We start from the raw sequence: 27,139 nt of genomic DNA on the forward strand, positions 1-27,139 counted from the left end.
TTCCGACCGACCGACCCATGTTTTGGCACCTATAAAGGGCAAAACAACTTATTTTGTTTAGGTCTAATAGGGACTTTTAGATTCGCACGAAGACAACGGGGATTGCTACGGTCGACGTCCTTTTAATACACTGCCTTGAATGGACGTCACACGTTTCAGTCCACGCAAATCTAAAAGTCCCTAATAACAAAAATTATGACGCACTGCATTCCCATCTGAGAGGATGAGTGAGACTAAGTTACCCTGAGGTAGCAAGCCCATGTAGGTCCCATTGGGGTTTAAATTGGGGTCCCACCATATTGGCCTATATGTGCATGCTGTAGTCACATTGAATTAAAAACGGGCAGAAGAGAACATGAATATTATTTATTAAACGAAGATCGCTAGACACTAATACAGTTCTCATCAAAGGGGTGTCTCTTTTTATGCGTCGACACAGGAAGACTTTATTTTGGAAATAATCGGGCGGTGGGGGAGTTAACCTACAGCCACCCTCCCTATACCGCACGCACCCACCAATAAAATATTAATGCTACGGGCATGAATATTATTCCAAACTTGCGCGTTTAATGTCCTTATTAATTTTGTTTGCCATTATCGTATTATAATGCTCATTTTTGTTTAAACATTAGTTGTACATTATATTATGGACTACTATCCCATTTTTTAATTATGTTTTCTTAATGCGATGTACAATTTCATTGTCACCGTGACGTCGGGCACAAAAATAGTAACCCATGCAGTGGAAATGTTACTTTTAATTTATTTTAGCACGACTTGCTTTCTTCTTTCTTTTTATTGAAAGAGAAATTTTAGCTAACAGATCAACAAAATGATATATGTGTTAAATAAAACGTCATTAAAAAAAATCTAAAGAGGTCATTATAAACGTTCCCATCCTGCCCGGCCGGATTGATAAAGAGAGAGAGAGAGAGAGAGAGCGGGGGGGGGGGGTACGTTTAATAAGAAGAATATCACAGAAGATTACATTTTCAGATGAGAGAGAAGGGTGCTAAGGTAGTGACTTCAATGCTATATGTACAAAGATGTATAAAGATAATCTGAGAGTTTGATTGAAAACGGACGATTTTTAATGATAAAAGTTGGGAAAAACTTATCTGACGGATTCCTTAATTCTCCTAACTATATTATTACAATATAATTACATTTTTGGTGAATTTAAATCGCCACAAAGCTCTCATACCATTCCAGACAATTAAGAGTTTTTAAAAGTCTGTCTCATGTCTTCTTTTCAAGGAAAAACGGTTGGGAAAATTTACTTTTAATCACTGTTAGAGGGTGTGGCACAGTGACGCCTTCAAAGAAAACCATAAATAAGTTGTGGTTTGAGAATTTCCACAGGATAAGGGTTAGTACAGAAGAAGGAATATAATAAATAACATCATACAAAGTTTATACAGTTTTCTCATCAACCTTCAACAGTGTTACCGAGTCACTTTAAAGATTGGGACTTGAAGTTAACGTTAAAACCAAATTCATATCATGATGTCATAATCAATGTCTCGCCTGAAACTTGTTTTGTACTGAAAATAAATAAGAAACTGACAACAAGAAGAATTGAAGAATTTCAAAAGACCTCTGGTAGGCCTATATACAAACGAATTACAGTTCTTAAATAGCTTCTTATGATTCACTTTTGCCCAATTTCTTCCTTTCGACATGGGCATCCAGATTTTAAACGGTTGAGGAACCATGTTCAGATCGATCGAGATTGATCGATAACGCGAAGGACTCATTCTACCAGCGCAAAGTTGAACATCTTAAGAAATCGGAGCCTGGGATTAAGTGGCATCAGCAAATCCGTCATCTTGCTGGTATCCGTAAGAAGCAGCTTAATCTTTCATCTGACGGCAGATCAGATATTGACATTGCTAATGAGCTAAACACGCACTTCGCTGCCATCTGCTCTTCATTGCCACCACTCGATCGACAGGGGTGCTCTGTCGGCTTAATTTTCTACCAGCGCCCTCACCCCCTCCTGTGATCGACCGTCGGAGGGTTTATAAGCGCCTATGCACTTAGCTCTCCCCATTTTTTCTCCCTCTCTCTCTTTCTGTTTGACTCCCCTTCTTTCTGTCTGTCTCTCTTTCTTTTTCTCTCTCTCTCTCACCCACACACATTCACACTGTCCATTTTCAGTCTCAGTCTCTCACTCTCTCCAGCTAGCTCTCCCAACCCCCCCCCTCTCTCTCTCTCTCTCTCCCTCGATCGAGTCTATACTCTTGAGTGTGAACAGTCATTCTCACTCTTTCATTCACTCCCACTTCTAATCTCTGTGAACTTTGCGCCATTTTGTTTAATATTTTTATTTTTACTATAGATGTTTACCTGTTCTAGACCCCCCACCCCCCCCCCCCGCCCTCGTTTCCGTTTTGAATTCCATCCATTTTCTTCCAAAAATCGTATATATTATTTTTGCTTATAGTTGCAAAATCATATTTTAATAATCAATTCCGTCCACTCTATTCCACGCGATTTAAAAAAAAATGATAACACAGATTTTCATTGGACATTATTGCAAAATATATTTTCTTCCATTTACAGTCATAAAAATATAGAATGTGTGATCTTGAACATATTATGAGTAAATAAATGCAATGTATACTACACACTATAATAACAATTACAATAACAAGAACAAAACAATAAAATATAGAAAATATTAGTTTGCATAGAGTCTGTCATTTTCTTTGGTCCTCCCTGAGAATACTGTAAATATAATTATATACATTATTTGTGTAATCTTGTGTCATCTTGAATATCTGATGAATAAATAAATGCAATATATAGAACACACTTAAAAAATTACAAGAGCAAGATAAAAACAATACAATATAGACAATATTATTTTGCATAGAATCTGTAATTTTCTTTAATCTTCCCTGATAATACTGTTAATATAATTATGTACATTGACTGCATAAGGAATAGCGTGCAACACAAAGAAAATTCACTAACTCATAATTTGAACAAATTACATATGGATGGAAAGATTTTCTCTTGAAAAACACGAACAATTTGCTGAGAAATCATGTAGATATCTGATAGGCGTAAAATGCAATTTTTCAAGACCCTCCTTAGACCCCCGAACGTCCCTGAACGTAAGTCAAACACACAAGCGTAGCGAGCTCTGAATTGTGACGTCACACACTGGACGAACAGCTCAATGCCGTTTAGCAGTATGCAGCTATAGCCAGCCGTGTCCCGTATGTGACGTCACAAATATTGACGCTCTACAAAGGACCGCTTAAGGCAGAAATCTGGATCTCAAAACTAACATTTTTGAGAGTTGATTACTGCGGGCCCCAAACATATTTTGAAGAGAAGACTTGTTGTATTTGATCGGCAAGGCTTCCCCTTCGCAATGATATGAGTTTTGCATCAATTCAAAACACTTTTGATTCTTCGTGTGGCTACTTTAATCCTTGAAAGGCAAATTGGGGGAGGGGTGGGGGTTATATCATAATGGAGGAAACGTCGGAAGCGGGTCGGAAGATACGACTAGAAACACCACATAGCGTTACCCATTGTAAGCTGCAATAAAACGATCTAAAAACTTTCAGGAATCCAACTTCTTACGGCAATTTTGATACCTTATTGCATTATCTAAAATAAAAAAAATCATGTTCAGGTTTCATAATTTATATGTAAATGTCATGTTTGCACGTTAACCATAGTGTCGTGGCCAAGTGGTTTAAGGCGCTTGACTAGCGGGGGACGAGGGTTCGAATCCCGATACGGCACTAATGATTTATATCCTTTGACAAGACATTAACCTGCACTTCCTACTCTCCACCCAGGTGTTAAATGGGTACCCGGTAGGATTCGACCGTCATTGTTTGTCAAACAGTTTTTAGGCGTCAAGTATAGCACATCGCTGGAATGCTCCCCAGGGAGTGGAGATTGTGTTCACAGTGTGTGCGGGCAAGCACTGAATCCAATGACCGGGTATATACCTGTATAAAGCGCTTAGAGACATCATAATGTTAAGCGCTATATAAAAGCGGAATGTTATTATTATTACAAAAGGTGAGTCACCTTATGCCCTTTATTTGTCACAGTCATTGCAATCATGTCTTCGGTTTAAGACCGTCGAACAAAGTGTAGAGGGGGGGGGGGGGTACATCGATAATATACTGGATACGCCGCAAAGCACTCTCACCAAAACCCGAGGGACTAACTAAACTGAACAATCCTAAGATCGTGTTTGGATGGAGATAGTAGAACTACATGTGGCGCAGTTTCGTACCCATACCTTGGGGGCAAACCATATCATCTAGTACATTTATTGTGTTTCTGGATTTACAATGATCCCCTAACCTGCCAACTATGTAGATAGTTTTTTTTGCGTTTCTGTTTCCAGGTCGGAAATCTGCTAGGATGGGCAAACTACCCCCCCCCCCGCATCCCTACCCCTTTATACGCTGATGATGTGGCCTCTTTTTAACAAACTTGATTGTACTTCACGTCTTCATTGTCATCAAGGCACATTGCATGTAAGATGAAGGTTAGGGTTTCACTTCTTGTTCCATTCCATGAGCCATGTCCCTACGAAATCACTCTTACTCGTTTTCGGTTCCGCAGCAAACATGTTTAGGGTGTATAACCCTGGTCTTGGCAGCTTCACGTCGCAGGTGATCATGAAGGACGGCTTCCCGGTTTTCGATTTTGTTTCGGAAATCTTACACCTCTCATCCTCTGTTTGGAAGATCATACTAAAGGGTTTGTCCCGAAGTACTGTGAGTGTGCACAGTCCGTCAGCGTCGGCGGGGAGGGTCGAGCAGTGTGGCGCTTTTGTTGATAGACCCATCTGGAGAAACAGGGGTTCAGGTCCCATAGTGCCTCTGACCTCTGGAAACATTGCCTTAGTGGTTGCTTTGGCGCAGTCAACCAGCCACACGCCTGCATATGTGAAGGACTTGCCTGTCTCGTCTTCGGTAAAGACCACAAGGTCGTAGAGTCCTGGTTTCTTGATCCTAAGTCGTATTCTTGTCGACGCGATTTCTCCCTCATCTGACCACCCAGCTTCGATCAAGGAGCTCGTAACAGAGCTCTTGTCCTTACGCCCGCCCTGTGCGGTTTCCAGGTGCGCAGTGATTCTTCGATTCGTGCTCGGTTTGTGAGTAAAGCACAACTCACCTTCTCCATCGAACAGGTCAAGCCTCTTTGAATTTCCATCGTCTAAGCCTAATCCTGAATCCCAGAAGATGGATTTTGGTCCATATGTAGTTTTCCTTCCAGGGTACGTCGGTTTCTTGCAAACTTTCTCGTTCACTACCAACCATATGCCAACGTAGTCATGCTTCTCGCTACCTTCCGACTTGGCAAACAGTCGGAACGCAAATGTGCCTGTCTTGTCCATACGGAAATGAAAGCGCGTTATGCGTTTTGTTTCCATGACGTAAGTATCTGCAAATACTTGACGCTCTACTTCATCATCTTCTTTACCTTTCTTTAGGTTGAAGAGGAATTCGACAGATGATTCGGGCTTACTAAACACTTCAAAGGTACCTTCCCCGTTTTCACACACCACTCTGCTTTGTGCCGCTGTTTGCAAACCTAGAAAGGGGAACTTAGCTTCGGTTCCGATGTCGGTTGCACCTTTTGGAAAGGGCTCCTTCTTGCTAGGTTTGCGACAACATACGAGCCACTGCCCTACAAACTCGTTTTTTGTCGGCACTGATTCGCTCTTCGGCTTGGCAAAGAGTGTCAGTTTGAAGAACCCTTTCGTCTTGAGTCTAAGGCTAACGGTTGTAACCTGTTCTGTTTCCGTTTTGTTGGTCTCTACAACGTAGCCTCCATCATTATTTGGTGATTCGGAAATATCCTTCAAGCCAGCAATAACCTTCATTTCTTTGGTTGCATCACAGGCGATGACTAATTGCCCTTCTCCTTCTACTGTAACTATTGTCGATGTGAGGGCGTCCCTGAGGCGGAGACCGTGTCCTGCAAATTTAGCATTTGGACCGGAAACGGTGCTCATATCTGGGAGACGTATCGGGTCGAATTTTCCAGCGCTAACAATGATATAGGTCAGCTGACAAGAGTAGTCCTCATGGTCAGACTTTACATACATGGTAAGAATGTATTTCCCGGCAAAAGGACACCGAACATGGCAAACCACCCAATCGTCAAAATGTTCGCAGTAAACGAACGATTTCATCTTTTTGTTCTGATCACCGACTTTGTAAAGGTCTACACGGACAGAAGAAGGGCCTTCATGCAGCTTCTTGAAGACCACATGAGCACTTCCTGCAACTGCCTCAACGGTTGCTTCGTTCTTGTCAGCTGGAGTCAAGCCATAGTCTGGCGAATTCAAAGGTGCACCATACAGGTTTATTTCTTCAGTAGACATAGGATCGAGTTTCTCACCACCTGTTGCTTTGATGACGTAGCTTACTAGCGTATTGCCGATGGCATCTGAGAGTTGTTCTGGATACAGGACCTCGGTGTTGCCATTGTCGTTGCGCTGCCATGAAATTTTCCCGATGAGGATGAAACTGTACCTACCAGCTTTTGGAAGACGGATGCTGCAGGACAGTTCGTTCTCGTTCCACCACTGAATCACCACTCCTTTCAGTTTCGTACCATCCTCATTCTCAACAATGCAGAAGGTGTTATAGAGCGCCCTCTCCAGTTTGAGCTTGATTAGGCAACTGTTGTTTGGTGCCTTGATGATACCTTCTGTGTGACTCACACATTCGAGTCCGGAGAACTGCGCTAGGGCTCCTAATACTGGAGTGTTGTTCCATTCCTCAAGGGATAGAGTGGAAAATATATTCTGGATGTCTACACCTTTCGGGAAATGGTGGTTTGCAAAGCTCTTTGGCTCCGCTAAGAATTGACTCTCCTTCCAGTGCCTTGTGAAAGCAGTATCTGCATGAATAGGAATATTGGAATAAAAATAAATTATAGAATGGAATAACTTCGTTTAGAAGAAATAGTAAATGCAATGTTGGACTATACCGACACAATCCCATCATGATACTTTTCTAACCAAGAAATTACTAATAATATCATTGTCAATTACATAATTATGTTTGAGCATCCTTTTTGGGAGGCGAGATCACTCGGTGGTAAAGTAGTAGTCTCAAAACCAATTTAATGCGCTAGTGCCCTTTGCTAAGGCATTAATCCTCATTACCAAGTCCTTCGGAGAGGACTTGAAGCAGCCGGTCCCCTGGTCGCTTACTTACAATCATACACATTCTTTCTTAGCAGTCAGTTAAAACAAACAAAGCACACCAACCAACTAACCACTAAAACCTACAGCACTCACCAACACTACCCGCAGCCCATGTACAGTCGCATAGAAATGTGCTGCCATCAACGGTGACCCTGTTCCAGGCATGGGTCATCTTGGACAGATTCTCCTTGCCTGGCCAATAGCCGCTTCCTTTGGCGTAGCCACTGATCTTCACGCACTCTACGCCCGCTTTCCTGATTGGGAGAAAACATAAATATGATTATTGATTGATTTATTCATTTATTCATTGATTCATTTATTCAAAACACGGGGAAAACGGCATTCGGCAACTTAGCTAGTTTACAAAGGGTCCATGAAATAAGTATAATTGATCGTCTTCTTCTTCTTCGAGTCACTAAGCCACAATCCTGATAGGGAGAAAATATTGTAAAATTATTTATCGATTGATTGATGCATTCATTTATTTATTCATTCATTTATACATTTATTCATTTATTTAACACAGCAACAACAACAAATTAACACCTAGGCTAGTTTACAATGGGGTCTATGAAACAAATACATTAGGTTAATGGCTCTGAAATGGACTATCCAATCGTTTTATCATTCTATTGTTGTTATATAAGTCTTTGATTTCGTTATATTGTGTTATTGTTTTTTATGATGATTTTCGGAAATAAAACAAATAAACAAACTCTTTATTAGATTATCAAAATCCAGTGTTGGATGCATTACATCACGTAGGGGATTAGTGCTTATAAATCCCACTTGGTGCAATGGTCTGATAAATGTGGGCAGGCTAAGCGAATACAAATACAAAAGTATAAAAATCAATCTTTGATATAAGCCTAAATTTATTGGATGATACGAAATTATCAGAGTGAAAAATCTTTATTTCTAACGACATATATAATTATTATCAATCATGTAACTGCAACGGCAAAAGGCACGTCCGCCCCCTTCCTCATCGGAAGATGGCAGAACAAAAAAAAAGGTGAGGAAGATGTATGATATCAATATCCACATTCAGTCAGTAAATGTGAATGCATGTATAAACTTACGCGCACATAGCCACCATAAGATTACTGTACCCGCCACACACCGCGAGTCCGGTCCGTAGGACAGCCTCAGCCGAGTTGTCCCCGGGCATCCCTGTCCGGAACCCTTGAACGTTGTACTCGGTGTTATGCGCCACCCAGCGAAATATAACCCGGAGTTTTTCTAGCTGTGAGTTGGCGACCGTAGTCAGATGGGCAACAAGTTGATCCATGTCTTTCCGAAGTCCCGGGGGAGTCTATAGATTCAGTAAAGAAAAAGAAAAACACAGGGACACAAATTAATGAGTAGATAGGTATATAGGACAATTATTGCCTCATGCGAAAAGTGTATCCACGTCTTTTCGAAGTCCCTGGGGAGTCTATAATAGATTCAGTAAAGAGCAGGAAAAACACAAGGAAACACATTAGCAGATAGGTAGGACAATTGACTCCTGCCCGGACTGTATATGCCGGATGGACGATTACCACCTGCACAATTTACTTACTAGAAGAGGTTGACTGGCAATGGGGGGGGGGGGGGGTTGAGCCGTTTTCCTATATTTATACGGGCCGCTCTATATTTTGGCTTGAGGGCCGGCTGATTTGTGGTCTGAGGGCCGGTTGGTTTGAGGTCCATGGTTAGAATGGACTGATTGCCTCGAAATTCCCGGTAACAGTCCGACCCCCCCCCCTTTCCCCTTGGGGTGAGGGCACTCGCCACCTTGAATGTTGATAGTAATTTCCTTAAAATAGTGCGTTCGGAGAATGATTACCAAGACCCACGTAATTATACATAAAAGGGAATGTGATTGGTCTTGATGGTGTCTCGCATATACAATGAGAAAATATATATATCTAAAAACTATAAATGAACACATTATTATTAGTGAGTATATTGGCCATGTATATTAGGGTCTTTTTTCAATGAATCATGAGTTGTAAAGAAACAAGTGACTGTCTTCATCCGTCAAAAGAAGACGAAAGTCTCCTTACAGGTTTCTCCATTTGAACAGGGAATCAATAGTGGTATACATTACGTAGTCTTCAAAGGGAGGCAGAAAAGATGCTAAATTATGAAATTATATAAGAAACGAACTGATAATAAGAATATGATGGGGAGGGGGAGGTAAACGTGGCCCAATTTGATCTAAAATCATTTTCCTGTAATATCATATTTTCAGAAAAAAATAGATTTAAGTTTTCGAGTGCTCCCTCCCTGTCTGTGATTAGGTCCCATTGTCTGACTTTATTATTAAACTCGAGTCCCATCCATCAGTTCAACTTAATTTTAAAATTTGCCCCTCCCACCCCCCCCCCTAAGATGTCCCAGCTGTTTTTATTAGCAAAACAAAAAACGCAGAAGGGCACTAATCTTTATAGGGAGATTTTGATATTGCGTTAGCCGAAAAGGGTGAAATAGTCTCCTTGTCCCGGTTTTAACCGACCAATAATAATATAGAACGCTTAAAAAATTATAATTACCCAGGTGACCGTATTCAATTACTATTCCGCAAAAACTAAAAAAAACGCAATTACTAAACCTGTTACAACTGCTAAATTTCTATGACAAATTTGCTCTCAGCCAATCAGATGCCATGATTTCAGTAGCTTATAACAGTAGCTTGTTACTCGTTATTGATATCAAGTTTTATGAAACAGGGCCCTACATCCCTGTGGATCATCCCAACTCGTCGCCTTTTAACGGGACCCGCATTTACAGCTTGCTCGATGGCATTAAAGCTGCACTACTTATAGCAACTTTCGCCCTCTATATAGCAAACAATGCCTAATCGGTGACCATTGGATCCCATGATCCTCTTTTTCTTATTTTAATTGAGAGCTTGTTTGATGAGATAACCACCTGTCAGTGACCATGTAGGGAGGTCTAATCGTTCCTGGCCGAACCAGTGTGATGGTGCTTTAATAATTATGACAGTCGATTTTGCGTTCATGAATTACGGGTGTCATAATTATATACAGTGTACCTACCTCTATTGCATGTTTATCCAGTTTCACCATTTGGTTGTAGTCGGGTATCAGGGCTCGTTTGCCTGGCCAGAAAGTGTCCTCAATCTTTAAATCAGGAGTGTCTTTGCTCAATGGAAACGCGGCTCGGCCGAACACTGGTATCGGCTCCTCTCGGTATTTTGCGACATTCACCGATGAATCAAAAGGCGATTCGGTTTTGGGGTCAGTCGGGATTTTGTAAGGAGCGCTCTGTCTAACATTTTGTTTACTCTTCCTCTCGATTGACTCTGGTTCGTCACGCTGCTGATTAATAACAACGCCGTCATCGATACCGGTCGTATGTCCATTTATTACATTTTTATGTTTTAAAGGGTGAGCTATCTCCTCATTTACTTTTACCGATTGTCCTTCTGTAACGTTTCCGCTATTTTGTTCAGTGTAACCTCTACTTTCGTCTACTGTTGCTCTCTCATTGATGACGTCATTACTTCGTTTGATGCCATTATGACGTCGGACGTCGACGTTGCTTTCAACGACTGCGGTGCTCTTTGATCCTCCGCAGCCCATGATGAGACTGGTTACCAGTTTTTCATACGTCCGAATATCTGCCTTCTGTTCAGTTCTAGTGGAGAATCATTAATTGAGAAGCGATACGCAACCTATCTGTCATGATTGTCTGTAAAATAAAAGATAAAAAAATGTCTACCTTAATTACTTTTCATATCTTTAAAACATTGATGCCTAAGCAGCGATTATATAGGTTTACTTGATATTCAGCATATTCTTTACAAAATTCATGTTAATCCTCGCTTGGAATGGCCGGGCAGGTCGGTTATCCAGATGGATGATTTTGAACAGTAATTTGATCAAGTTCGTGGTGGTCAGATCATTTTGAAGCATAATTATCTTCCGTAAGAGCTCATGGCAAGTATTGATAGCTTTAAATTTGTTAAATGCCCGGATACACAACGCCCATGTTCTATTACAAAAGAAAATCCATGTGGCGTCTCCAATATCCTGTTCCCCATTATTATTGTTCTGTTTTAATTTTCAGATATTGAATGCAATCATTTTCATGCTGAAATAAATCTAACTTGATTTTGTGAAGCAGTACATTAATGATTGAATAACTAATGACTGAAAGAGCTATACATTCATTTCTTGCAATGTAAAGCCATTCCCACGAACGTGAATCACACACAAAAAATATAAAGATGTTTTTTTTGCTGCATTGTGTAGCTCACATAATATGCGTTGCGTTGCAAAATCATTTATTGTTACGTCACTATCATTCTCTATTAAATCATAATTTCGATTCGGTCGTCATTAACCTGTAAACCTGTGACCGCACAGTGCTGGTCGATTCATTTACCATGTTAATATCTCTCTCTCTCTCTCTCTCTCTCTCTCAACGTATATTACGCTCTTGTATTGGCAACGTTGTAAACAATGCATTATTGTTCATTCCACAGTCACACCACCAAACCAAATCCAAATCGACTGACTTTTTAGCCATTTGAAGTAATGTAACTGTACGATCGGTCTGTTGTCGATCTTGTTGGTGTAACCGGGATATAAATATTGGCGAAGGAATACAATCATACCCGTCACAATCAATTATATATATATACGTACCATTTTATGTTCGTCTCGATGTATTCGAATCCATTCCAATTTGTCATCTCCCGATCTCTTTTGATGTTCTGTTCCTTCTGTCTGTTTCCACAATTATACGTCCTTGTTTTCACGAAGTGATGGTAGTGAGGAAAATCGTAACGCAAAGTGAATGCAATTTTTTTCACTACCGTCACTTCGTGAAAACAGCGACGAATAATAGGCTGGTAACAAGAGGCATGTCATACAAGAACATACTATAATGTGATTAATATAGGACATTTTACAACGCAGGTACCCTCAATTATAGTAGTAATTCCCTTACTACCATTTCATGTATTGATTATATTTCCCCATGCACTAGCTATATACTTATGGCAATGGGACTTTGGACAAAATCATCTAGTCTTCCTTCATACTTCTCATGGTATTTTTGTCATTGCATATGAATTAAGGTAAATATCAATAAATTTGTAACATAATCATTTGTATTGCATGGTACATTATCGTTTAAAAATCGTTGTTGATTTGATAATTAAATATTGATGAAAAAGGTTTTTAAAGTCATCAACAGATCAAAAGTAGCTCTTTAAATGTATGACAAATTGAAAGGTCTGGGATTAAGAATAATTTTGTTAATGAAAAGGACCTCTCAAATTAATGCCTGCTCGCACATACTCAATGGGACCGTACTCTAGAGATAAGCTGCAATGACAAATAGAGCGTTTGGTCGCTTAGTTACAATGGTCATGTTGCAAGTTGAATAAAATGGTGACAGAGAGATAATGAGAGAGAGGGAGAGCGTATAGATTTCACACACCAACAAAAAATTAAAGATTTCGATTTAAGTATAATGTACGGAAAATAAGTAAGAGGTTTCGAAATATAAAAAATTAAAGATTTCGATTTAAGTATAATGTACGGAAAATAAGTAAGAGGTTTCGAAATATATACTCTTATTTCCACGGAGTTAAAGTGACACGGATTCCGAATCAATTTGACTCGGATTGTGTGGCATCAGCTGAGAATTGACTCAATTCAGAGTCAATATGACTCCTTTTCCGTGTCACTTTAACTAGGAATGGAGTTGACTCCCAGCTGACGCCATTCAGAGTGAAATTTGACCCCGTGTCATTTCTATATATATATATAGAAATGACAGGCAAGGTAAAACAACAAAAAAAGTAAAATGTGGGGAGCCTAAATAAAAAGCATAGCTTTTATGTGAATATAGGCTCCCGTATACTGAGGAACACAATAATAGCAGGTCTGAATTTAAAAGGTATTTTAGGAGGCGAAAACGGAGTAGTATAGTATGAGATTCTAGAGACGTACAAGGAGAGTGAATTTGAGAATAAAAGAAAAAAATAGAATAAAGAGTAAAGAAAATAATAATGATAAGTAGGAGAAGGTGAAGAAGGGAAAAATGAAGAAGAAGAGGCAGTAGAAGAAGAGAAAGCAAATTGATGAAATCAATGGCATTGTAAAATAATTATAAACAAATTAAGAGGAGACAGAGGGCGGCAGTGAACTAAATACCAATAAAAGGTAATAAAGCCCAGTTGTACTTCTTGTACATCATCATTATAGACAGACTAAAAAGGGGGCAAGACAGTGTTGATAAAGTTTGGAGATAGAATCAAAGGGAGAAAGAGAGAGAAAGGGAGAGAGAGAGAAAAAGGGAGAGAGAGAGAGAGAGAGAGAGGGGTGCAGACAGGTATAGGCAACAGGAAAAAGTAATATACAGTGTGCGGATACTAATTTTCATGATAACATAATTATTATAGGCGTTAAAAAAAAAATGTTTTATTCCCTTTTGCGACCGACCCAAAAATCCACGGTAGGCTTTTTAAAAAAGCTTCTTTTTTAAAACCGTTTTTTTTAGAGAATTAAATAAAAAATGAATACAAAAATGTGTAATAAAGCATTAAAAACTGAGAAATACCAGCCAAAAAGAGGGAGGAGGACATTTTTTAAAAAGATTTCCGACCGACCGACCCACCCATGTTTTGGCACCTATAAAGGGCAAAACAACTTATTTTGTTTAGGTTTAATAGGGACTTTTAGATTCGCACGAATACAATGGGGATTGCTACGGTCGACGTCCTTTTAATACACTGCCTTGAATGGACGTCACACGTTTCAGTCCACGCAAATCTAAAAGTCCCTAATAACAAAAATTATGACGCACTGCATTCCCATCTGAGAGGATGAGTGAACCGGGACTAAGTTACCCTGAGGTAGCAAGCCCATGTAGGTCCCATTGGGGTTTAAATTGGGGTCCCACCATATTGGCCTATGTGCATGCTGTAGTCACATTGAATTAAAAACGGGCAGAAGAGAACATGAATATTATTTATTAAACGAAGATCGCTAGACACTAATGCAGTTCTCATCAAAGGGGTGTCTCTTTTTATGCGTCGACACAGGAAGACTTTATTTTGGAAATAATCGGGGCGGTGGGGGTGTTAACCTACAGCCACCCTCCCTATACAACACGCACCCACCAATATTAATGCACCAGGCATGAATATAAATCCAAACTTGTGCGTTTAATGTCCTTATTAATTTTGTTTGCCATTATCGTATTATAATGCTCATTTTTGTTTAAACATTAGTTGTACATATGGACTACTAGTATCCCATTTTTTAATTATTTTTTCTTATGATGCGATGTACAATTTCATTGTCACGTTGGGCACAAAAATAGTAACCCATGCAGTGGAAATGTTACTTTTAATTTATTTTAGCGCGGCTTGCTTTCTTTTTAAAATTTGTATTGAAAGAGAAATTTTAGCTAACAGATCAACAAATGATATATGTGTTAAATAAAACGTCATTAAAAAAAATCTAAGAGGTCATTAGGGTCATTATAAACGTTTCCATCCTGCCCGGCCGGTACAATACGGACCGGACTTTGATATTGTTGAGTTAAAAGTACGCCTTTACGGGAGATTTTAGGAACACGAATACGGTCCAGCCGGGTGTGTATGTGTGTGGGGGGGGGGGGGGGGGGTAGGGGGAGGTGAGCTCTCTGGAGTGTTTGCCCCCTCCCCCCCCCCATCCCAAACTGCTTCTGGCGTGCCTGCACACATTGTGACACACATACACACACTGTCCATTTTCTGTCTCATGCAGTCTCTCCCTCTCCAGCTAGCTCTCCCCATTTTTTTTTCTCTCTCTCTCTCTCTCTTTCTGTTTGACTCCCCTTCTTTCTGTCTGTCTCTTTCTTTTCTCTCTCTCTCTCACCCACACACATTCACACTGTCCATTTTCAGTCTCAGTCTCTCACTCTCTCTCCAGCTAGCTCTCCCAATCCCCCCCCCCCTCTCTCTCTCTCTCTCTCTCCCTCGATCGAGTCTATACTCTTGAGTGTGAACAGTCATTCTCACTCTTTCATTCACTCCCACTTCTAATCTCTGTGAACTTTGCGCCATTTTGTTTAATATTTTTATTTTTACTATAGATGTTTATCTGTTCTAGACCCCCCCCCACCCCCCCCCCCCCCGCCCTCGTTTCCGTTTTGAATTCCATCCATTTTCTTCCAAAAATCGTATATATTATTTTTGTTTATAGTTGCAAAATCATATTTTAATAATCAATTCCGTCCACTCTATTCCACGCGATTTAAAAAAAATAATAACACAGATTTTCATTGGACATTATTGCAAAATATATTTTCTTCCATTTACAGTCATAAAAATATAGAATGTGTGATCTTGAACATCTTATGAGTAAATAAATGCAATATATACTACACACTATAATAACAATTACAATAACAAGATCAAAACAATAAAATATAGAAAATATTAGTTTGCATAGAGTCTGTCATTTTCTTTGGTCCTCCCTGAGAATACTGTTAATATAATTATATACATTATTTGTGTAATCTTGTGTCATCTTGAATATCTGATGAATAAATAAATGCAATATATAGAACACACTAAAAAAAAATTACAAGAGCAAGGTAAAAACAATACAATATAGACAATATTATTTTGCATAGAATCTGTAATTTTCTTTAATCTTCCCTGATAATACTGTTAATATAATTATGTACATTGACTGCATAAGGAATAGCGTGCAACACAAAGAAAATTCACTAACTCATAATTTGAACAAATTACATATGGATGGAAAGATTTTCTCTTGAAAAACACGAACAATTTGCTGAGAAATCATGTAGATATCTGATAGGCGTAAAATGCAATTTTTCAAGACCCTCCTTAGACCCCCGAACGTCCCTGAACGTAAGTCAAACACACAAGCGTAGCGAGCTCTGAATTGTGACGTCACACACTGGACGAACAGCTCAATCCCGTGTAGCAGTATGCAGCTATAGCCAGCCGTGTCCCGTATGTGACGTCACAAATATTGACGCTCTACAAAGGACCGCTTAAGGCAGAAAATCTGGATCTCAAAACTAACATTTTTGAGAGTTGATTACTGCGGGCCCCAAACATATTTTGAAGAGAAGACTTGTTGTATTTGATCGGCAAGGCTTCCCCTTCGCAATGATATGAGTTTTGCATCAATTCAAAACACTTTTGATTCTTCGTGTGGCTACTTTAATCCTTGAAAGGCAAATTGGGGGAGGGGTGGGGGTTATATCATAATGGAGGAAACGTCGGAAGCGGGTCGGAAGATACGACTAGAAACACCACATAGCGTTACCCATTGTAAGCTGCAATAAAACGATCTAAAAACTTTCAGGAATCCAACTTCTTACGGCAATTTTGATACCTTATTGCATTATCTAAAATAAAAAAAATCATGTTCAGGTTTCATAATTTATATGTAAATGTCATGTTTGCACGTTAACCATAGTGTCGTGGCCAAGTGGTTTAAGGCGCTTGACTAGCGGGGGACGAGGGTTCGAATCCCGATACGGCACTAATGATTTATATCCTTTGACAAGACATTAACCTGCACTTCCTACTCTCCACCCAGGTGTTAAATGGGTACCCGGTAGGATTCGACCGTCATTGTTTGTCAAACAGTTTTTAGGCGTCAAGTATAGCACATCGCTGGAATGCTCCCCAGGGAGTGGAGATTGTGTACACAGTGTGTGCGGGCAAGCACTGAATCCAATGACCGGGTATATACCTGTATAAAGCGCTTAGAGACATCATGTTAAGCGCTATATAAAAGCGGAATGTTATTATTATTACAAAAGGTGAGTCACCTTATGCCCTTTATTTGTCACAGTCATTGCAATCATGTCTTCGGTTTAAGACCGTCGAACAAAGTGTAGGGGGGGGGGGGTACATCGATAATATACTGGATACGCCGCAAAGCACTCTCACCAAAACCCGAGGGACTAACTAAACTGAACAATCCTAAGATCGTGTTTGGATGGATATAGTAGAACTACATGTGGCGCAGTTTCGTACCCATACCTTGGGGGCAAACCATATCATCTAGTACATTTATTGTGTTTCTGGATTTACAATGATCCCCTAACCTGCCAACTATTATGTAGATAGTTTGTTTGCATTTCTGTTTCCAGGTCGGAAATCTGCCAGGACGGGCAAACTACCCCCCCCCCCCCCGCATCCCTACCCCTTTATTATATACGCTGATGATGTGGCCTCTTTTTAACAAACTTGATTGTACTTCACGTCTTCATTGTCATCAAGGCACATTGCATGTAAGATGAAGGTTAGGGTTTCACTTCTTGTTCCATTCCATGAGCCATGTCCCTACGAAATTACTCTTACTCGTTTTCGGTTCCGCAGCAAACATGTTTAGGGTGTATAACCCTGGTCTTGGCAGCTTCACGTCGCAGGTGATCATGAAGGACGGCTTCCCGGTTTTCGATTTTGTTTCGGAAATCTTACACCTCTCATCCTCTGTTTGGAAGATCATACTAAAGGGTTTGTCCCGAAGTACTGTGAGTGTGCACAATCCGTCAGCGTCGGCGGGGAGGGTCGAGCAGTGTGGCGCTTTTGTTGATAGACCCATCTGGAGAAACAGGGGTTCAGGTCCCATAGTGCCTCTGACCTCTGGAAACATTGCCTTAGTGGTTGCTTTGGCGCAGTCAACCAGCCACACGCCTGCATATGTGAAGGACTTGCCTGTCTCGTCTTCGGTAAAGACCACAAGGTCGTAGAGTCCTGGTTTCTTGATCCTAAGTCGTATTCTTGTCGACGCGATTTCTCCCTCATCTGACCCCCCAGCTTCGATCAAGGAGCTCGTAACAGAGCTCTTGTCCTTACGCCCGCCCTGTGCGGTTTCCAGGTGCGCAGTGATTCTTCGATTCGTGCTCGGTTTGTGAGTAAAGCACAACTCACCTTCTCCATCGAACAGGTATAGCCTCTTTGAATTTCCATCGTCTAAGCCTAATCCTGAATCCCAGAAGATGGATTGTGGTCCATAGGTAGTTTTCCTTCCAGGGTACGTAGGTTTCTTGCAAACTTTCTCGTTCACTACCAACCATATGCCAACGTAGTCATGCTTCTCGCTACCTTCCGACTTGGCAAACAGTCGGAACGCAAATGTGCCTGTCTTGTCCATACGGAAATGAAAGCGCGTTATGCGTTTTGTTTCCATGACGTAAGTATCTGCAAATACTTGACGCTCTACTTCATCATCTTCTTTACCTTTCTTTAGGTTGAAGAGGAATTCGACAGATGATTCGGGCTTACTAAACACTTCAAAGGTACCTTCCCCGTTTTCACACACCACTCTGCTTTGTGTCGCTGTTTGCAAACCTAGAAAGTGGAACTTAGCTTCGGTTCCGATGTCGGTGGCACCTTTTGGAAAGGGCTCCTTCTTGCTAGGTTTGCGACAACATACGAGCCACTGCCCTACAAACTCGTTTTTTGTCGGCACTGATTCGCTCTTCGGCTTGGCAAAGAGTGTCAGTTTGAAGAACCCTTTCGTCTTGAGTCTAAGGCTAACGGTTGTAACCTGTTCTGTTTCCGTTTTGTTGGTCTCTACAACGTAGCCTCCATCATTATTTGGTGATTCGGAAATATCCTTCAAGCCAGCAATAACCTTCATTTCTTTGGTTGCATCACAGGCGATGACTAATTGCCCTTCTCCTTCTACTGTAACTATTGTCGATGTGAGGGCGTCTCTGAGGCGGAGACCGTGTCCTGCAAATTTAGCATTTGGACCGGAAACGGCGCTCATATCTGGGAGACGTATCGGGTCGAATTTTCCAGCGCTAACAATGATATAGGTCAGCTTACAAGAGTAGTCCTCATGGTCAGACTTTACATACATGGTAAGAATGAATTTCCCGGCAAAAGGACACCGAACATGGCAAACCACCCAATCGTCAAAATGTTCGCAGTAAACGAACGATTTCATCTTTTTGTTCTGATCACCGACTTTGTAAAGGTCTACACGGACAGAAGAAGGGCCTTCATGCAGCTTCTTGAAGACTACATGAGCACTTCCTGCAACTGCCTGAACGGTTGCTTCGTTCTTGTCAGCTGGAGTCAAGCCATAGTCTGGCGAATTCAAAGGTGCACCATACAGGTTTATTTCTTCAGTAGACATAGGATCGAGTTTCTCACCACCTGTTGCTTTGATTACGTAGCTTACTAGCGTATTGTCGATGGCATCTGAGGGTTGTTCTGGATACAGGACCTCGGTGTTGCCATTGTCGTTGCGCTGCCATGAAATTTTCCCGATGAGGATGAAACTGTACCTACCAGCTTTTGGAAGACGGATGCTGCAGGACAGTTCGTTCTCGTTCCACCACTGAATCACCACTCCTTTCAGTTTCGTACCATCCTCATTCTCAACAATGCAGAAGGTGTCATAGAGCGCCCTCTCCAGTTTGAGCTTGATCAGGCAACTGTTGTTTGGTGCCTTGATGATACCTTCTGTGTGACTCACACATTCGAGTCCGGAGAACTGCGCTAGGGCTCCTAATACTGGAGTGTTGTTCCATTCCTCAAGAGATAGAGTGGAAAATATATTCTGGATGTCTACACCTTTCGGGAAATGGTGGTTTGCAAAGCTCTTTGGCTCCGCTAAGAATTGACTCTCCTTCCAGTGCCTTGTGAAAGCAGTATCTGCATGAATAGGGATATTGGAATAAAAATAAATTATAGAATGGAATAACTTCGTTTAGAAGAAATAGTAAATGCAATGTTGGACTACCGACACAATCCCATCATGATACTTTTCTAACCAAGAAATTACTAATAATATCATTGTCAATTACATAATTATGTTTGAGCATCCTTTTTGGGAGGCGAGATCACTCGGTGGTAAAGTAGTAGTCTCAAAACCAATTTAATGCGCTAGTGCCCTTTGCTAAGGCATTAATCCTCATTACCAAGTCCTTCGGAGAGGACTTGAAGCAGCCGGTCCCCTGGTCGCTTACTTACAATCATACACATTCTTTCTTAGCAGTCAGGTAAAACAAACAAAGCACACCAACCAACTAACCACTAAAACCTACAGCACTCACCAACACTACCCGCGGCCCATGTACAGTCGCATAGAAATGTGCTGCCATCAACGGTGACCCTGTTCCAGGCATGGGTCATCTTGGACAGATTCTCCTTGCCTGGCCAATAGCCGCTTCCTTTGGCGTAGCCACTGATCTTCACGCACTCTACGCCCGCTTTCCTGATTGGGAGAAAACATAAATATGATTATTGATTGATTTATTCATTTATTCATTTATTCATTTATTCATTAATTCATTTATTCAAAACACGGGAAAAACGGCATTCGGCAACTTAGCTAGTTTACAAAGGGTCCATGAAATAAGTATAATTGATCGTCTTCTTCTTCTTCGAGTCACTAAGCCACAATCCTGATAGGGAGAAAATATTGTAAAATTATTTATCGATTGATTGATTCATTCATTTATTTATTCATTCATTTATACATTTATTAATTTATTTAACACAGCAACAACAACAAATTAGCACCTAGGCTAGTTTACAATGGGGTCTATCAAACAAATACACTAGGTTAATGGCTCTGAAATGGACTATCCAACCGTTTTATCATTCTATTGTTGTTATATAAGTCTTTGATTTCGTTATATTGTGTTATTGTTTTTTATGATGATTTTCGGAAATAAAACAAATAAACAAACTCTTGATTAGATTATCCAAATCCAGTGTTGGATGCATTGCATCACGCAGGGGGTTAGTGCTTATAGATCTCACTTGGTGCAATGGTGTGATAGATGTGGGCAGGCTAAGCGAATACAAATACAAAAGTATAAAAATCAATCTTTGATATAAGCCTAAATGTATTGGATGATACGAAATTATCAGAGTGAAAAATCTTTATTTCTAACGATGTATACATTATTATCAGTGATGTAACTTCAGAGGCTAAAAAGCACGTCCGTCCCCTCATCCCCATCGAAAGATGGCAGAACAACAAAAAAGGCGAGGAAGATGTATGATATCAATATCCACATTCAGTCAGTAAAAGTGAATGCATGTTTATATATACTTACGCGCACATAGCCACCATAAGATTACTGTATCCGCCACAGACCGCGAGTCCGGTCCGTAGGACAGCTTCAGCCGAGTTGTCCCCGGGCATCCCTGTCCTGAACCCCTGAACGTTGTACTCCGTGTTATGCGCCACCCAGCGAAATATAACCCGGAGTTTTTCCAGCTGTGACTTGGTAACCGTAGTCAGATGGGCAACAAGTTGATCCATGTCTTTCCGAAGTCCAGGGGGAGTCTATAGATTCAGTAAAGAAATCGAACAACACAAGGAATCATTTATGAGCGGATAAAGGTCATTGCAGAACAAATTGTGAAATACACGGAGACGAAATACTGGATACGTGCTCATGAAAGTTATGTAATCATTAATCATTATAGACAAGCAGTGCACTCCATTAAACACAGGTGGAAGTATTCTTTGAAAAGTGGAAACAAAGGCTATTTATGTAGCACTTCTATCGCTGTAGGAGTTATTATTTCAAAATGTACAAAGTGGGATCTCTTCATGTTTTGAAGATCTTTGGATATTCGGGGTCATTGCAGTAATGTGCTAACCGTAACAGTTAGCAGATTATGTAGGATAATAATATTGCCTCATACCCGGAGTGTATATGCCGGATGCACGATTACCACCTGCACAACTTACTTCTGAGAAGGGGTTGACTGGAAATGTAGAGTTCGGGGCAGTTTTCTTCGACGGGCCGCTCTATATTTCGGCTTGAGGGCCGGTTGGTTATAGGTCCATGGTTTGAATGGCCTGATTGCCTCGAAATTTCCCGTAACGAGTTTCACTCCATGCCCCCCCCCCCCCTTTAATGTTGATAGTATGAGTTCCGCAAAATGGTGCATTTGAAGATTACCAAGACCAACGTAATTATACATAAAAAGATTGTGATTGTTGTTGATGGTGTCTCGTATATACGACGAGAAAATGTAATATTATTTAAAACTATAAAAAAATCAATCATTCATGAGTTGTAAAGAAAAAAGTGACTGTCTTCATCTGTCAAAAGAAGACGAAAGTCTCCTTACATGCAGGTTTCTCCATTTGAACAGGGAATCAATAGTGGTATACATTACGTAGTCTTCAAAGGGAGGCAGAAAAGATGCTAAATTATGAAATTATATAAGAAACGAACTGATAATAAGAATATGATCGGGAGGGGGAGGTAAACATGGCTCAATTTGATCGAAAATTATCTCCCTGTATATATCATATTTTCAGAAAAATGTTTTAAGTGCTCCCTCCCTTTCTGTGATTAGATACCATCGTCTGAATAGAATTAGACTAGAGTCCCCTCCATCAGTTCAACTTAATTTTAAAGTGTGCCCCCCCCCCCCCAGATGTCCCGGATGTTTTTATTAGCATAACAAAATACGCAAAAGGGCATTAATCTTTAGAGGGGGATTTTGATATAACGTTAGCCGAAAAGGGTGAATGTGTTTCCTTGTTTCCGCTTACATTCATTACCCCGGTCACCGTATTATTACTAGCGCCCGTTTCATAAAACTTGTTATCTATAACAACAGTTAAATTTCTATGACAAATTTGCTCTCAGCCAATCAGATGCCATGATTTCAGTAGCTTATAACAGTAGCTTGTAACTTGTTACTGACATCAAATTTTAAAGTTTACATGTTCCTCTCCCCGTGGATCATCCCATCTCTTCGCCTTTTAACGGGACGCACATTTACAGGTGCCCGTTTAACAGCTTACTCGATGACATTAATATGACATACCAGTCAGACGGTTTTGCTTTCATGTATTGGGGTTATCATACCTACCTCTATTGCATGTTTATCCATTTTCTTCATTTGGTTGTAGTCGGGTATCAGGGCTCGTTTGCCTGGCCAGAAAGTGTCCTCAATCTTCAAATCAGGATTGTCTTTGCTCAATGGAAACGCGGCCCGGCCGAACACTGGTATCGGCTCCTCTCGGTATTTTCCGACATTCACCGAAGGATCAAAAGGCGATTCGGTTTTTGGGTCACTCGGGATTTTATACGGAGCGCTCTGTATAACATTTTGTTTACTTCTGCTCTCGATCGTCTCTGGTTCGTCCTGTTGCCTATTAGTAACAACGCCGTCATCGATGCCGGTGAAATGTCCATTTATTACATTTTTATGTTTTAAAGGGGGAGCTATCTCTTCATTTACTTTTACCGACTGTCCTTCTGTAACGTTTCCGCCATTTTGTTCAGTGTCACCTCCACTTTCGTCTACTGTTGCTCTTTCATTAATGACGTCATTACTTCGTTTGATGCCATTGTGACGCCGTACGTCGACGTTGCTTTCAACGACTGCGGTGCTCTTTGATCCTCCGCAGCCCATGATGAGACGGTTACCAGTTTTTCATACGTCCGATTATCTGCCTTCTGTTCAGTTCCAGTGGAGAATCATATTACTTGAGAAGCGATACGCCACCTTTCTGTCGTGTCTGTAAAATAAAATAAAAACAAAATAATGTCTACTTTAAATAGTTTTCTTATCTTTAAAAACACTGATGATTGAGCAGCGATTATTTTCTTAACTTATGCTCTGGTTGAAACCTATGCTACTTGATATTCAGTATTTAAATGACTGTAAAATGTAAACCCACACTTGTCTTGGTTGGTGCATCCGGAAAGGCCAGTTCTTCGCATAGCTGATTTTGAACAGTAAGTTGATCAAGTTCACATGAATATTTCAGGAATCGTGTATAACTCATGCAATACGAAATATTCGTGGTTGTTAGGTCAATTTGATGCATATTTTCCTTGAAATCCAACGGCACAATATTATTGACAGGTTTATTTTGCATAGTGTCCGGATACACATAATCCATGATCTGTAACAGAAGAAAATCCACACGGCGCCACCACAAATCCCTGTTCCCAATTTTTTTTTAAAGTTTTAGTTTTTCTGATACTAAAAATGCATGGTGAAATACAATGTAACTTAATTTGGCCGGGGTAATGAATTCAATGAAAGAATTAAATGACTGAAAGATATAGATTCATTTTTTACAATGACAATGTGTAGTCATTCCCACGAGAGTTAAACACACACAAAACGTATTTAAAGTTTTTTTTTTTTATTATTGTATTGCGTAGCTCAAATTTTAATGCGTTGCGTAGCAAAATGATATCATCTATTGTTACGTCACAATCCTTCTATTTTATATTTTCAGCTCCTAGATTTGATCGTCATTAACCTGTAAACCTGTGACCGGACATAATTATGAGGCCATATGACTGATAATTATGAGGCAATTTAGCCCGTTTTTTGGTTTTTCACATACATTTTAATGCCTGTCGATTCATTTACCGTGTGAATCTCAATCTCTCTCCCGTAAGGGTAATACAAAGTTTTGGTATGGGGTCATGAATTCGGTTCAAATTAACATATTGGAAGCATATATGCCATCCTACAATATTCAGTGATCGTTGTCGCGGTTGAAATCGACTCCAAAATTATGAAATTGTAAATAATAAACTCTCAATGTCAAGATATTAATTAAGCTATAAAACAATGTTTCTTGACTAAAATCGACCGATTAGCTATTCCCGTTTGGATATATCACAACTACATATTCTGATATTTTCATTATCGCAGCTATACCATACGGCCGTATGCGCTATTTGAAATTTATCAAAATTTACCGGGATCACCGGTAAATTTTTATATTCAATTTTTCTCGAAAGCAGAAGTGTTTTAGGGGCTAAATTTCCTTGTGCTTATAATACATCAACAGGGGCATCTAAATATATCAAAATTGTAAAGAATCACTATCCAACCAATTTTCAAAATTTCCCAAAACTTGCTCTCAATCTCTCTCTCTCTCTCTCTCTCTCTCTCTCTCTCAATCAACTTATATTACGCTCTTGTATCGGCAACGTTGTAAACAATGCAGACTATTATTGTTTATACACAGTCACACCGCCAAAGCAACTCCAAACCGACCATTATTTTGAAGTAATGTAACTGTTCGATCGGTCTGAGGTCGGTCTCGTTATAGTTTAACTGGGATATAAATATTGGCGAATGAATGCAATCATATAAGTCTACGTTAAAGTTTTAGATACGTACCATTTTATGTTACTCTCAATGAATGTATTCAAATCCATTCCAATTTGTCATCTTCTGATCTTTGTTGATGTCCTGTAATTCCTTCAATCTGTCTGTTTTCACGGTAAGATGGGGGCGATGTCATACACGAAACATACTTTAATTGACTAACTATAGGATATTTTACAACGCAGGTATCCCCAATAACATAGTAAATCCATTGCTGCTATTTCGTGTAATGATTATATTCCCCCCACCAACTATAATCATGACAATGGGACTTTGGACAAAACCATCTAGTCTTTCTTCATACTTCTCATGGTATTTTTGTCATTATTATGTAGATAATTATCACTAAATTTGAAACATAATAATTTTTTATTGCATTATACATTATCGTTTAAAAATCGTTGTTGATTTGATAATTATATATTGAGGAAAAAGTCATCAACAAATCAAAAGTAGCTCTTAAAATGAATGACAAATTGAAAGGTCTGGGATTAAGAAAAATTTCTTAATGAAAAGGACCTCTCAATATTAATGCCTGCTCGCACATACTCAATGGGACCGTACTCAAGCTGCAATGACAAATAGAGCGTTTGGTCGCTTAGTTACAATAGTCGTGGTGCATTGAATAAAATGGGGAGAGAGAGATAATGAGAGAGAGAAAGAGGAAGAGAGAGAGAGAGGGAGAGAGAGAGAGAGAGAGAGAAAGGGGGGGGGGGGGGTCGAGAGAAATATAATTTTAAAGAGGAGACAGAGGGCGGTAATGAACTTAATACCAATAAAATGTTTTTAAAATGTACTTCCCATCATCATGTATAGACATACTTAAAAAAGGGGGCAAGACAGTTAAAGCTTGGTGAAAGAATGACAGGGCGAAAGGGAGAGAAACAGAGAGAGAGGGAGAGATAGAGGGAAAGGTAGAGGGAGGTGCAGACAGGCAAAGGTAATAAAAGATTTAAAAAATATAATACACTGCATGTGCAAATACTTGTCATGATCGATTACATGATAGGACGCACTTCATTCCCATCTGAGAGACCATGCAGGGAGGTCACAGGACCTTTCACCTCCCTGGAGAAACTGAGTAGACCTGGGGGTGTTTCACAAAGATCCTAAGTTGAACTTATCTCTAAGATGGACTTAAAAATCATGGAAAGCCGTTAGCATCTTTGAAAATATTTTTAAAAAGTTATTTAAAAGGCATAAAATGTTGATTCAAATCATTCATATTTTTTTATTATCAAGGAGATTTTATGTTTTTGATGTGGAATTTATAAAAAGTCTAAAATACCGTATTTTCGCTTTTGAATATATTTCATTTTAAGGTTACAAATGGCTCTCCATAATATTTAAGTCCAACTTAGAGTTAAGTTCAACTTAGGACCTTTGTGAAAACACACCCCCCCCCCCCCCCCCCCCCAGGACTAAGTTACCTAGGTAGCGAGCCTATTATGTGGGTCCCTCAAGGGTTCAAATTGGGGCCCCACGTTCTTGGCGTATGTTTATATCGTCCCATTAAACTAAAAACGGGCAGAAGAGAACATGAATACTAATTGTTTAACCAATGAAGATCGCTAGACACTAATAAAATTCTCATTTATGATGCGTCGACCCAGACTTGATTTTGGAAAGAATTGGGGCGGTGAGGGGGTGTTAACCTATTTACTGCCCTCCCTACCGCATGTACCAACCAATTAATGCACCAGGCATGAATATTAATCCACACAAGTCACGTGTGTTTTATGTCCTCATCAACTTTGTTCGCCATTATCTTATCATAATGCTAATTTTTAAAT

The 27,139-nt window shown here is 40.0% G+C and overlaps 2 protein-coding genes across 2 annotated transcripts; both read right to left on the bottom strand.

Annotated features, from left to right (window-relative positions):
• Positions 1-4,440: 4,440 nt before the first annotated feature.
• LOC115927402 lies at positions 4,441-11,985 on the bottom strand. Its single transcript, XM_030993215.1, has 5 exons — positions 11,869-11,985; positions 10,255-10,909; positions 8,290-8,522; positions 7,301-7,461; positions 4,441-6,897 (listed from the first exon to the last, which is right to left on the bottom strand). The coding sequence occupies exons 2-5, from the start codon at positions 10,798-10,800 to the stop codon at positions 4,538-4,540; spliced, it is 3,300 nt and encodes a 1,099-aa protein (XP_030849075.1). The 5' UTR covers positions 10,801-10,909; positions 11,869-11,985; the 3' UTR covers positions 4,441-4,537.
• A 5,118-nt stretch (positions 11,986-17,103) lies between these two features.
• LOC100888570 lies at positions 17,104-25,584 on the bottom strand. The gene is made up of 5 exons (XM_003723752.3): positions 25,359-25,584; positions 23,076-23,727; positions 21,293-21,525; positions 20,282-20,442; positions 17,104-19,880 (listed from the first exon to the last, which is right to left on the bottom strand). The coding sequence occupies exons 2-5, from the start codon at positions 23,619-23,621 to the stop codon at positions 17,521-17,523; spliced, it is 3,300 nt and encodes a 1,099-aa protein (XP_003723800.2). The 5' UTR covers positions 23,622-23,727; positions 25,359-25,584; the 3' UTR covers positions 17,104-17,520.
• Between the last annotated feature and the right edge of the window lie 1,555 nt (positions 25,585-27,139).

Source organism: Strongylocentrotus purpuratus, unplaced genomic scaffold, assembly GCF_000002235.5.
Source record: "Strongylocentrotus purpuratus isolate Spur 01 unplaced genomic scaffold, Spur_5.0 spur5_scaffold_20, whole genome shotgun sequence".
Classification (NCBI taxonomy): Eukaryota; Metazoa; Echinodermata; class Echinoidea; order Camarodonta; family Strongylocentrotidae; genus Strongylocentrotus; species Strongylocentrotus purpuratus.